This window comes from Petaurus breviceps, unplaced genomic scaffold, assembly GCF_028583685.1.
Source record: "Petaurus breviceps papuanus isolate PSGF00001 unplaced genomic scaffold, PetGlider_PUasm1.0 207, whole genome shotgun sequence".
NCBI lineage: Eukaryota > Metazoa > Chordata > Mammalia > Diprotodontia > Petauridae > Petaurus > Petaurus breviceps.
In genome coordinates, this window is record NW_027185850.1 from 15,487,434 (window position 1) to 15,501,097 (window position 13,664).

Sequence of the window (13,664 nt, forward strand, 5' to 3'; positions counted from 1 at the left end):
AGAGAGAGAGAGAGAGAGAGAGAGAGAGAGAGAGAGAGAGATTGATGTTATGCAGACATACAGATGAATATACAGAGTAAATAGATAGATAGAGGTGGTTGGCAGACACACACATACTTACCAAGGTTGGCTAAACATGGTAGATAGATACGTGCATGGATAGAGATAGTAAAGAGAGAGGGAGGAGAGGCAGTCGCATAGCTCTATAAATATGCAGATGACAGATATAGATGGCAGGCAGATGGACTAGCCCATACACCTGCACATGCAATACAGAATGGTTAGAATATAAACACACAGGCACCATTTACTCCATAGGTTTCTCAGATTCTGTTTGATCCAACAGCTCTTTGTGAGTGCCTACTGGTTTCATGACACTGTGGTCAGTGCCGAGCATACAAAGGCAGATATGGATCAGAACCTATTCTCTAGGATCTTAGAACACTAATCTAGAGAATAAGACATGTGCATAAACAAGTTGACTCCAAGAAGGAGTAAGAGAAATGTACTCAAGAAAACAGGGTCAGTCCACATGCTAGAAACAAGCTGAGGAGGGAGATGTTGCTCAAGAGGCCAAAATCTCCCCACTTTTCAGTAATGCACATGCCAAAGGAGGTCTCCCTCCTGGGCTGTGATTTTCATTGTTAGATTGCAGCTGTGAGGCACCGAGCATCAGCTGCATCGACAAAGCCGCCATCTCTTGGGAGTGAGCACCAATTTGCTCTTCTCTGGGGAGAATAGGAAGCTGATTACAAAAATAAGTAGGTAGGCTTCTTTCATTATGTACTATGGATAAAGCAGCTGTAAACACCACTTCTCTCATTTAGAGGTGGCACACACAACAGATTGGAAAAGCTCTATCTCTTAGCTATGAGGCAAATTTGTGATTTGTGATGATATGGTCACAAATATACTATATATATATATATATATATATATATATATATATATATACTATAAGCATTTTGAATAGAACTGACAAGTCAAAGGATACTAATAGTACCTTTTCTAGATGATGCCTTTCTGTAAGGCCAAAAATTCATTTGGTAGAGACTGTCCTTGAATCAGAGAGTAACATGTATATGGCACCTCAAGGTTTGCAAAGTGACTCCATCTCATTTGACCCTCATGACAGTTCCGAGGTGTGGCTTCTATTATTGTCCCCTTTTTACATATGAGAAAACCAAGGCAGACAGAGGTAAAGTTGCCTGTAAGTGTCTGAAGCCAGACTTGAACTCAAGTCTTCCTGATTACCAGGCCCAATGTGCAATCCATTGTACTACCTAGCTCCCTGTATGTGAGCAGCAAAGATTTGGAATGGAAAGTAATTTTAATTTTTTAAGATTACTCATGGAAGAAATAACTTCATAAAGGACACAGAAAACCACAGAATCTCACATTGGATGCTGGAAGGAAGCTCAGTAGCCACTAACTCCGAGAAGAACCTGGACAAAAATCTCCAAATCATATCTAGGCCAGTTTGGGGGCAATGGATGAGATATGGCCAACTCCAATGTCCCTCCTTCCAGGAAGCCTCCCCTCATCCTGCTTGATGAGTGGTGTCTCTTCTGTCTCTTCTCTAGTAGCACTTAGCCCTCCTTCTATAAAATAACCACATTCTCTTCTGCTCAACAATGATGAAATTCCCTAAGAGCAAAGAACGTTATCCAGCTTACTCTTTTTGCTGAATATGCTGCTCATTTTAAAACAAGCGTAATAAATAACCAATAAATTATTGTCAAGCGAATAAATAAATAGTATTATCAAAGAGTCACAGATTATTAGAAATAGGGGAGAATGAATAGAGAATGTTAGAGAACAGAGAATGTCAGCTGAGGGACCTCAGAACACAAGATGTCAGAGCTGGGGGAAGACTTAGATCATGGAATGTTAGAACTTGAAAGATGTCAGAACAGGCAAGCCCTGTAAAATAGATTATTAGCCTGTAGAAAGTTATGTGGAAGATAACATCAGATTTGGAATGAGACAATATGGGTTTAAGACTGGGCTCTGACATTTCTGGTGGTATGACTCAGTTTGTTAATCTATAAAACAGGACACTCATTACTCAAGTCATCAGTTTGGTAATAAGCGTTATTTAATTATTTATATAAAGGCACTATTTATATAAACATAATTTGGAATTATTATAGTGTATTAGCACTAGAACAAGCCATATGGAAAATATGGGGCAGTTCAGGGGCACAGTGGATATAGTGTTGGGCTTGGAGTGAGGAGGATTCATCTTCCTGAGTTCAAATCTGGCCTCAGACACTTACTAGCTGTTTGACCCTAAGAAAGACATAACCCAGCTTATCTGAGCTTTCTCACCTGTAAAATGAGCTGGAGAAAGAAATGGCAAACCATTCCAGTATCTTTGCAAGAAAACCCCAAGTGGGGTCATGAGGAGTCAGACACAACAGAAAAAATGACGGAACAACATAGGAATAATTTAGTCCAACCTCCTCCTTTTACAGATTAAGAAAATGAAGTGAACAGAAATATGGTGACTTACCTAAGTATCCCAGCTGGGATTTGAACTCAGGTTTTTTACTACAGATTCACAATGTTAGAGCACAACAGGACCCTAGAAAATCATCTGTTTGAAAAGACTATAGGCTGTTAAATTAGGAGGAATCTTCGAAGATAGAATGTTAGCCTAGAGAAAATGGAATTTTAAAATTGCTGAAAACATTAGGGATGATCTTTGGAATCAGCAGGTTATAATGGAGTCAGAGGACCTGAGTACAAAGGCCAGCTCCCTTTGGGTCAGTCATTTTACTTCTTTGGACTTCAGTTTCTTTATCTGCAAAATGAGTGGGTTAGAGAACAAGATGACTTCTTGGGTCCCTTTCAGCTCTTGCTCTATTCAATGATCTCAGTCAAGCACCTCACTTTAGAGGCGAAGATTAGAGAGGGGAAAGCATTTATCTAAGGTCACACCTTATGAATGACTGCTCTTGTAGAAGAAGGACCCTGGTTTTATTGATTTGAAAAGTTCAAAAACACCTCCCTGCCATAACTGTTGTCAGTATTACCTCTAACAAGTGTAAGGTCTTGTGTCCTTTTTCAGGTGGCTCAGAACAACATCTGGGCTGCTTCCCACTTGATTTGGAAAGTTCTTCCATATTAAATACCTCATTTAAAAATACGTCTCAATAGTTCTTTATAGCTTCCTATTATTACAAGGATTCAGAGTTGACATGATGAATGAAACCTGAATGCACAAGTCGATTGCCTCCTTTATTCCAGGCCGTGTTTCATGGCCAATATGAAACCACAGTGAGGAAGGGGGATATTTCTTTGCCCTTTTATTTCAGTGGTTTTCTTTTTCTTTTATTTTGGAAGCAAACAAGTCCCAAGCCCCTTGCTGAGTTGGAGAGTGATGATTCTGCAGAATTTTTCTCTGGTGACTTGCCATTCAAAGCTGGAACCTCCAAGGGAGGCCCCTGTAAACACAGTGTTCCACTGAAGCAAAAACTTACTGTGATTCTTCTCTACTGGGTTTTATATAAACCAGGAGCAGGTGATTTCACTGATATGGAGCTTTGTGGCAGACCCCAGAAAAGAGGATATAGTGGTCAATTAGAAAGGCTGAAGTATGCTGTGGGAAGTACGAAGAGCTCTGGGTGACAGTTTCAAATACCAACTCTGATACTTACTGGCTGTGTGATGCCAGATAATGTTAGTACCCTCTCCGAGCCTGAGTTTCCTTATTTTCAAAATGAGCTGATTGAACCAAATTGGGGGTTCATATCCTTTTGATGTCGTGGACCCCTTTGGCAGTCTAGTGCATGGACCCCAGTTTAGGAACCCTGGATTCAACAATCTCTATTTTATCCCTATATCCAGTGAGCTCAAGAATGTTAAAGCCAGAAGAAAGGGCATGGTAGAGTGGGAAAACCCAGTCTGGGGTCACATCCAGCCTTAGGACTTTACTACCTATAAGGTAACTACCTTCAGATAAATCACCACAATTTAGTCAATTGTAAAATGAGATCATATTTTGTGACCAAATCTTATACCCAAAAGACATACAAGAAAGAGGAAACAGACCCTTGTGTATTTTGATATTTGTAGACTTTCCTTTGTTATAGCAAAGAATTAAAAATGAAGGGAATGCTCATCAAATCCAGAAGGCCCAAACAAAGTATAGTATATGTATGTTATTGTGACTGTATATTATTGTGCTATAAGGAATGATGGAAAGGATGATATCAGAGAAACCCAGGAAGTCGAATAGACTAATGTAGGGAATGGGGCAGAATCAAGAGGACAATTTGTAGAAGCAAAATAACAGTTGTAAAACTTTTGTAAGTCATAAATTTTGAACAATACAATGAGCAGCTGTGACTCCAGAGAACCAATGGGAAGGCGGCTGCTTACCTCTTGACAGAGAAGTCACAGACTGAAGGTATAGAAAGAGACATCTTTTTTCTGCACTTGGAATAAATCTCAATTTGTTTTAACCATGTTTATTTGTTGCAAGGATTGTGTGTGTGTGTGTGTGTCTATTTTCAATGGGAGAGAAGATGAAGGGGAAGAGAAAGCTAGTGATCGTGTTGCCAAAAAGAAAAGAAAAGAAAGTCACTGAAGCATTTTTTAAAATGCACATGTTGCAGCAAAAGAAAGTTCAGGAGGAAACATAGATAAGTGGGAGAGATTTGAATATGATGTTAAATTTGCTATATTTTGGGGGGGGGTTCTGTGTAGGATTCACAATTTTTCATATAATCTTTTTTTTGCTCTACTTTGTATATTGAGATATTCTTTTTTTATTGGGTGGAATATTTGTTAAATCTGGAATGAAAGGTAAAATTAATAAAAGATTTACAAATAATTAAAAATAAAATAACGAAATGGGGCTAAATGACCTCTGAAGTTACTTCCAGATCTGTATCTATTATCCTTCAATAAATCAATCGATAAGTTATGGTTATGATTCTACTCTGTGCCTGGCATTGTGCCAGAAATGGGAGATACCAAGACAAAACCAAGAAAACTTAGCTTCCTTCAATACTTGTCTGCAGAGAGCTTCCTTCTCCTAGAGAGATGAAATATGTTCATTAAAAAGTAAATATAGAACATATACCAAAAAGTGCAACATGATTGGGAGTTGGAGGGTGTTATGGTAATGAAAATCTGAAAATCTTCCCTGCCCCCTGCCCCCTGCCACTTCACTGCCACTTAGGCTTAAGTGACTCTGAGAACCTTTTCTGGTTTGAAAATATTTTCTGCCCCCTAATAGGCTGAATGTGGTCACATGGAGCCTGTGGCTAGAGGCTTGTTTTTCAGGAATGCCCACACCTTGTTACTTTGTGATTGGGCAGTGGGTCAAGAGGGTTGTGACATTCTCTGATCCAAGAGAAGGCTATATATACTGCAATGTGAGGTTTTGCTTTGGGGCTCACTTTAGGAAGAGTTGTGAGTTTTGGCCAGATGAGACTCTGGGCAGCCATTGAACCCCCCGGCTTTGAAAACCCAGATGTTGATGCTTCCCTCTCTGGTAACTGACTAGGTATGGATGCAATGGTCAGACAGCTGGAAGCCCTGTCTGCTGATATTTCTCTGTATTTTTTGTGTGCTTGTAACCTCTCTTTGTATTCTCTGAAGTTTGGGGTGCTGAACTTTTTCCCCCTGAGATAGGTAAATGACATATGTTTGATTAAAGCAAGACCCCATTTTGAGTTGCTTTCCTTTAGAAAAGCAGACCTAGGAATCTGTGGTAGCAGCCATTCTGGGTATGCTAGGGTGCTTGCTGCTACAGAGGGTCACAGGAAGAGAAGATGTCAGACTACTGGGAGGGAAATCAAGGAAGGACTCTTAAAGAAAGCACCATTCATGTGTCAAAGGAAGAAGAGAAAAATTTCAGGAGGCTGTGGTCAGGAAAGGAAGCATTGTAGGAGGAGGGGATAGTGCATTTCGAGAGAGACATTGACAACCTTAATTGGCAGCATTCATGAAGTTGTTGTGGATGAGAATGGACTATTTTTTTTCAATTTCTGTATGTATCCCAACTCCCAGTATAGGGATTGACACACATAATGCTGAATTGGACTACATTGGGTCAGGTTGGAATTCCAGCTATTCTATTTAGAATCCAAAAAGATGATGCTGTGAAAATACTGCACTCAATATGCCAGCAAAATTGGAAAACTCAACAGTGGCCACTGGATTGGAAAAGATCAGTTGATGTCCCAATCCTAAAGAAGGGAAACATAAAGAAAAGGTCAAATTACTCAACAAATGGGCTCATTTTACACACCAGCAAGGTTATGCTTAAGATTCTGCAAGCCAGGCTTCAGCAATATGTGAATTGAGAGCTACCACAAGAGTAGAGGAGCTAGAGACCAAATTGCCAACATTTTCTGAATTATGAAGAAAGCAAGGGATTTTCTGGAAAACATCGACTTCTATTTTTTGTTTTTGTTTTTACTACATTAAAGCCTTTGACTATGTGGATTGCAACAAAATGGCAAGCCTTCAAAGAGATAGGAGTACCAGATCATATTACTTTTCTCCTGAGAAACCAGTATATGTGCCAAGAAACAAACAGTTACAACCAAACATTGGGCAACTGATTGGTTTAAGATTGGAAAAGCAGTATGAAACGACTGTATATTGTCACCTTATTTATTTAACCTATATGCAGAATATGTCATGTGAAATGCCAGGCTAGAAGAATCAAAAGCCAGAATGAGGGTCGCTGGGAGAAATATCAACAATCTCAGACATGTAGATTATAACTCTTTGATGGCAGAAAGTAAAGAGCAATTAAGACTCCTCTTGATGAGGCTGAAAGAGGAGAGTGTAGCAGTTGGCTTGAAGCTTAACATCACAAAAATGAGGATCTTGGCAACTGGTCCCAGCACTTACTGGCAAATAGAAGGAGGAGAAATGGAAACAGTGTCACATTTTATATTCTTGGTCTCAAAGATCACTGCAGTCAGTGACTGAAGTCATTAAATCAAAAGACGCTCGGTCTTTAGAAGGAAAGCTATGGCATATCTGGACAATATACAAAAAAAGCAGACTCATCACCTTTTCATCAAAGGTGTATATAGTCAAAGGTATGGTTTTTGCAGTAGCAATGTATGGCTGGGAGAGTTGGGCTATAAAGAAAGTTGAACACCACAGAATAAATGCTCTTGAATTATGGTTCTAGAGAAGATTTTTGAGAGTCCCTTGGACAGCAAGGAGATCAAATAAGTAAATAATTAAAGAAATTAATTCAGGCTATTCACTGGAAGGTCAAATACTGAAATTGAAGCTTAAATACTTTGGTCACATAATGAGAAGATGGGTCTCATTGAAAAAGACCCTGATGTTGGGAAAGATTGAAGGCCAAAGAAACGGGGATAGAAGAGGATGATATGGAGAGATAGAATCATGGAAACAATGAACATGAACTTGGACAGACTTTGGGAGATAGTGGAGGATTGAAGGGCCTGGTGTGCCCCTTTTTCCATAAGGCTCCATGGAGTCATGAAGAGTAGGACACAACTGAATGATTCAACAATAACAACAACAAGGTTGAGAAAAAGGCTCCTCCCATTTTACTGGGTTCCATGATTCAGTGGCATCAGTACCCACGCACTCTACCATTAGACATAACAATCAACCAATCAACTAATAGATTTTTCTTAATTGCCTACTATGTACCAGGATCTGTGCTAAGGAATATAGACAAAAATCAAGTAATCCTTGTCCTTTAGGAGCTTACACTGTCCTGGGAAGACAATATATCCATTTATATGTGTGTTAATATACATGTGTGTATATTACATACATCTGTATGCACATGTGTACACAATCAAAGGTTAAGTGACTTGCCCAAGGACCAATATCTAGGAAATTTGAGGCCAGACTGAAACTCCTGAATCTATGGTCAGCGCCCTGTCCACTATGCTGCTGGAGGAGAACTGTAACTCATCAAGATGAAGTACACCATGAATTGACATCCAATAAATAATTGAAACAGTACTTGAACTCAGGTTTTCTGACGCAGGTCACTGCTTTTTCCATTGAAATAAGTGTGGGCTCACTCTGTCTCTATCTCATTGTTTCTCTGTCTCTGCCTTCTTGCTCTTCTACCTCCTCATTTCTCTCTGTCTTTCTCTGTCTCCATTTCTCATTTTCCCTCTGTCTCTCTGTTTCTATTTCTGTTTATCTTTCTGTCTTTATCTCTCTCTGATTTTTATCTCTGTCTCTCTGTGTCTCTCTCTCTGTCTCTGTGTCTGTCTACACCCTCTCCTTTGGGCCTTGAACAAGGAGGGTTTTTTGAGCATAGACTGAAGTTGGGGTAATACAGTTACCTTGTCTCCCACCTTGTCAGTTGTCTTCAAACTGTGTCTGGCACATAGAAATAAGAAATATTTGCTGACTTTAGTGTCAAAAGACCCAAGTTCAAATCTCACCTCTTCTATTTACTGCTGTGTTACTGTTAGCAAGTTATTTTACTCTCATCTATAAAATATCCTGGAATATTGGACTAGACAATCATTCTGGTCCATTCTTACCACAAATCCAAATGAGTATCTGACACTGACTCTCTTATTTTACAGGAATACAAACTGAAAACTGAGCAAAGGGAAGTGACATGTCCCACCTCACATAAGTAGCAATAAGCACCTGAGCAGGGATCATAGTTCAGGCATTGTTCCTCCAAGTTCAAACCTCTTTACACCAAATGCCTAATTTTCTAGATCCAAGAGAATAAATCTGAAGATGTCTTTCTTGGGATGTTAAACAGCATGGCCCTCTCTGTGTCTCTGTCTCTCTGTCTCTCTGTCTCTCTCTTTTTACATCTTGAGGTTATGTTAAAACTATTCATTACTGACCTAGCAATGTGAGTGAGAGGGGCCCACAGAGGCCTTTTACCTTGCTCAGGCAGAGATCATTTATCCTATCTGAAGGATGACTAGCTTCCTGATCTGTTTACTCCAGGGAGCCAGTGAAATAGGAAACTGGAATAGACAGATTGACAGACAGACAGATAGATAGGCACATAGATACATAGACAGCTACACATAAATAAATATTGATAGATGCTAGTCAAATAACCAATTAGGTAGACAGATGCTTGATATAGGTATATATTTGAATGTATATATGTATATTTACACACAAATGCAGACACGCATGTGTGTATATGAAAGAGACAGAAACCAAAGCAGTCAGATATACACATACAAAGCTACACACTCAGTCATGGATGTGCATGGGACCCACAGGAGTATAAAACACAGGTTCACATACACCTGAATGTTCTCCTGGTGAAGGGAAGGCACACATCACTGAGAAGGGTGAGGGATAAGGGAAGAGAGCCTTAATCCGGGTAATTGAAAAGAACCAGGGAAAACCAAAAGCAAAGAAGAGAGGGAGGGGCACACATACAGTCTCAAAATGGGTAATTATTCTAGAGTCAAATGCAAGAGAAATCTGGAGGGAAGTTCCTATTCAATTTGCCCAAAGTCATAGAGGTAGGAGGTCATGGTCAGCTTGTCTTATTCCTATCCCAGCCACCTTGCCCCGCCTCCCTCATTTCCCAAGGTACCACTTTCCTCTAACAACCTATAAGCTGTTCCACTTTTCCAAATATAGCTACCCACTGGGTAGCTACTGAGGTGGCCCACCGCTGTCTGGAGAGGAATGACAGAAACGTAGGGGGCTCATGGCTTGTTCGAAGGATTTTGACCTACCTTGGAGAGTTCCCCAGTCCCTTCATCTATATATGACGACTTTTGGAATGGTCCACCCAATGCAACCATCCCTTTCTCCTTCCCCTCTCCCTTCCCTCCCTTCAAATCCCACCTGTGTCACTAGCTGTGTGGCTTCAGGCAAGTGACTTAACCTCCCTCTAGATCTCAGTTCCCACCTGCTCTACAGCTTTGATCCTAAGATTCCCCACCCCCAAATGGGGCGGCCTGCTACTGTAAGCTCCTGGCTAACCTTTCTGCAGTCCTGAAAAGGGGAGGAAGAGGGGGAAGGGTGGTGTAGCCCGGCCGCGATCGGCCTAGCCCAGCAACGGGCTCCCGCGTCCTTAGCAACCTGGAAATGGGGCGGGACGGGGGGCGGTCTCTGCCACTTCCTCTGAATCTCTGCACCTGATTGGTCCACATCTCTCTTCCTACATTTACCTCCAGGGCTCCGGTCCCTGTGACCCCACCTTCCTACCTGGCTGCCACCTTCTAGGGGACCCAGGTGAAACCCTCTCCTCTCTGAGCATCCTGGACGCCAAGACCTGCATAGGTAAGCATCTGGAGATCCTTGGTACCCCCTTGGTGCAGGGGAGGAGCTGAGACTCTCGGTAATTTCTGTGCTTAACGTTTTTCAGCGGAGACGGAGCTTAGAGCAAAGAGTCAGCCAGAGCCAGGGGGGTACCTGTGTTAATATCTCCCCTCTGGCCCATGTTGGGTCTGGGACCTTGAAAAAGTGTCTTAAATTGTCTCCCAACATCTTCAACGGTAGGGGGATTTTCCCGAGGAAATCAGAGTTCTGGATCAAGAAAACATTTGGGGAAAACCTGGAGGTCAGCTCCCGGGGACACAGAAAGTCCGGGGACTTTCTTCATTTCTTCCCCCACAACTCCTAGCAAAAGTTCTAAAGTCACCCCTGGGTTTAAAGGCATTCTCCTCTGGAATCCTGGCCTCCTGGGTTCCTCATTCTTGTTTGGAGAAAAAAAAAAAAAGATACTCCATCTGTGGGCTCCGGACATTTTCTCTGACTGCCCCTCTCCCCACCCTGCTCCAAATGTTCTCCCTCCCCCACTCTGACTGCTGACCTCCCTGGCTTCCTCTAAGTCCCATCTAAAATCCCACCCTCTACAAACCTTCCCCAAACCCTCTTGCGTCCTCTAACTTCCCTCTGTTCTTTGTTTCCTGTTTATCCTGGATGTTGCTTGTTTGCATATATTTGCTTGTCTTTTCCCCCATTAGATTTTGAGTAAGCTCCTTTTATGTCCCCAGTGCTTAGCACAGTGCCAGGCACACAGTAGGTATTTAATACGTGTTTATCAATTGATATGGGACCAAGTGCTAGGCAAGAGGGAGGTTGGGGGGGGGGGCACATAAATCTCTCCTTTCTGTACCTTAAACAAATAAACAAAACACTTTAAAAGAAAGTTGAAACCAGTTCAGAGAGACCTGAGCCTAGTTTTAAATCTGGAAAAAGACTTTAAGAGATCATATAATATAGCCCAAGCTTCCCTCTTTTTTATAGGGGAGGAAACCGAGGACCATAGAGATTGAGAATTGGTAAAGTCACCCAGGTAGTAAGTGGGAGAGGCAGGATTTGAACTCAGGCCTTCTGAATCCAAATGGAGGTTTCTGTCCACTACACACCACCACAATAAGTGCTCAGTGAACACTGGATGGTTTGGAAAGTAGAAGGAACTAGATTAAAATGGAAAGAATAGGAGATTTGGAATCAATGCACCTGGATCCAAACCAAAGCTCTGCTGCTTACTATTTCTGTTACTTTGGGCAAGACATTGAACTCTCTGACCCTCAGTATCTTCCTCAGCAAAATATTGGCATAGACAACCTCTTTATTCCCTTCTGACTTCAAATCTTGTGAATCTATGATTCAATGTTGGCAATATCTGGCCAGCCTGTTCCTGGGTCTCCCTTACCTGGTATTATCTTTGCTTTAATGTTTATTTAGGCCTAGGCAAGGTAGATTTTATGCATCTTCCCCTGCCCACTCCCTACCCTGACCTGATCCTATTTCCTGAGTAGTAAGGAACTTTCAAACTAACAAGGCCTCGAATGTTTCTAAAGTGGCTATAAAGGTTGTTGGGTCTTGTCCCTTCCTATTATACATGAAGAAAGAGAATCCTGGAATGGTTACTTGACTCTCCCATGGTCCCACAGCCAGTAGGCATCAGAGGCAAGAGCTGAGCCTAAATGCTTGTGATTCACAGTTTGGCTCTTTGAGACCTCAGGCTGCTTCTCTATCTTGCACATAGTGGTTAATAAATAATTGTGTTAAATAAATGAAATGTTTTAGCATCATGAATTGAGAGCTGGGAGGGGTCTAAACATCATCTCTAGCCCTGGCCTCTCATTTTCCATAGGTGGAAGTGAAGACCCAGAGGGAAGTGATGCCCAAGGTCATATAGACAAGTAGCAGAGGGCCTAACTGGTATTTGAACCCAGCTCCTCTGACTCCAAATTCTATTACTTCCATTCCTACAGTCTTTGGATGGCCCTAGGCAAAAGAAGGGACAGACCTCTTTCTTGGAATTATGCAACTAATCCCAGCTTCCTTCTTTGCAGTGGAGGGAAAACAGTCCTGTGGTAGCCCTTGGAAAGCCCTACAGCTCCAGACTGCAGATTTCCCAGGACAGGGCTGTAGGTGTGTGGTGGGGACATTCAGAAAAGCCATGTCTTCTTCTTGGGACACCCCCTATCGGAGGGCTCCAATGCCTGAGACTGTGGTGAAAATTATCGGGAGTAAACATTACCGATTCCTGGTGGAAAAGCCAAAGACGTAAGTTGGCGGTTTGAAAAATGCTTCTGTTAGGCCTGGGTTGAATTTAATAATGGGTCATTAAATACTTTGGAGTAGATGAGAAAGAAGTCCCCAAATATAGATGCTTATAGATAAAATACATTCATATTTATAGATATTCTATATCTATACACTTTATACTCATATCTATATGTGCACCTATATCTATCTATCTATCTATCTATCTATCTATCTATCTATCTATCTATCTATCTATCTATCTATCTATCTGTCTATCTGTCTGTCTGTCATCTATCATGTATCATCTATCTATTGTCTTTGTGCAGTTTTAATTTATTAAAGCAATTAAAACTTAAAATTCCTAAGTCATTTAGGCCTCTAAGTATAACATGAGAAAGCCATTCATGGAAAACCCAACCAGTGACAGAAACTGTATCTGTTCAATAGCTTTGAAGGGGGAAAGAAGGAGGAGGGGACAGGGGGAGGGATTCTTGATCTTTTTCATTTTTATAATTCTCCAAACTTCATGGAAATGTGCATTTTTTTCATGATATGGCAGATCAGCACTAAGAAACTGGAAAGGTAGGAAGGGGACAGGTTGTGAAAGCCGTTGGATGGTAAACAAAGGATTTTATATTTAATCACTGGAGTTTATTGACTATTGGGGAATGGGACATGTTATGGTCAGACTTGCACTATTTTTTTTCTTTTATGCATTTGTAAACATTCTTCTGCCCCAATTTTGACCTTGAGATACATGCCTACATTCCTGTTCTCTTAGGGAATAGGGACTGGACTTGTCATTTCATTGACATGTGAGCTCTCATATAAGGAAACTCCCTCTGCTGATGAAAATTGACACCTTCTCTGCTTCTTACAGACTTAGAGAGATGCCTAGAGTGCCAAGAGGTTAAGTGACATGACCAGGGTCACATAGTGAGTATCTTTCAGATATAATACTTGAACTCTAGTCTTCCTGGTTTCAAGGACAGTTCTCTTTCCATTATGCCATGCAGCATTTTGTTCCATTGAGCAGACTTTATTAAATGTCCTGGACTTGATATAAACAGCAAAAATGTTATCTACAAAAAGGAGCATCTGAAGGGCTTCACCATTGACAGGAAACCCCCTTAAACTTGTATCCTTCTTCTTCTTCTTCTTCTTCTTCTTCTTCTTCTTCTTCTTCTTCT

At 41.2% G+C, this 13,664-nt stretch overlaps 1 protein-coding gene across 1 annotated transcript in view; it reads left to right on the plus strand.

Moving 5' to 3' along the window:
* The first annotated feature begins 12,289 nt into the window (after positions 1-12,289).
* LOC138164800 (uncharacterized protein C1orf87-like) overlaps positions 12,290-13,664 on the plus strand; it is a 62,403-nt gene continuing 61,028 nt past the window's right edge. The window contains exon 1 of the mRNA XM_069092741.1: positions 12,290-12,492. Coding sequence (XP_068948842.1) covers positions 12,386-12,492 — 107 coding nt within the window. The 5' untranslated portion in view covers positions 12,290-12,385. The remainder of the gene's footprint in view (positions 12,493-13,664) is intronic.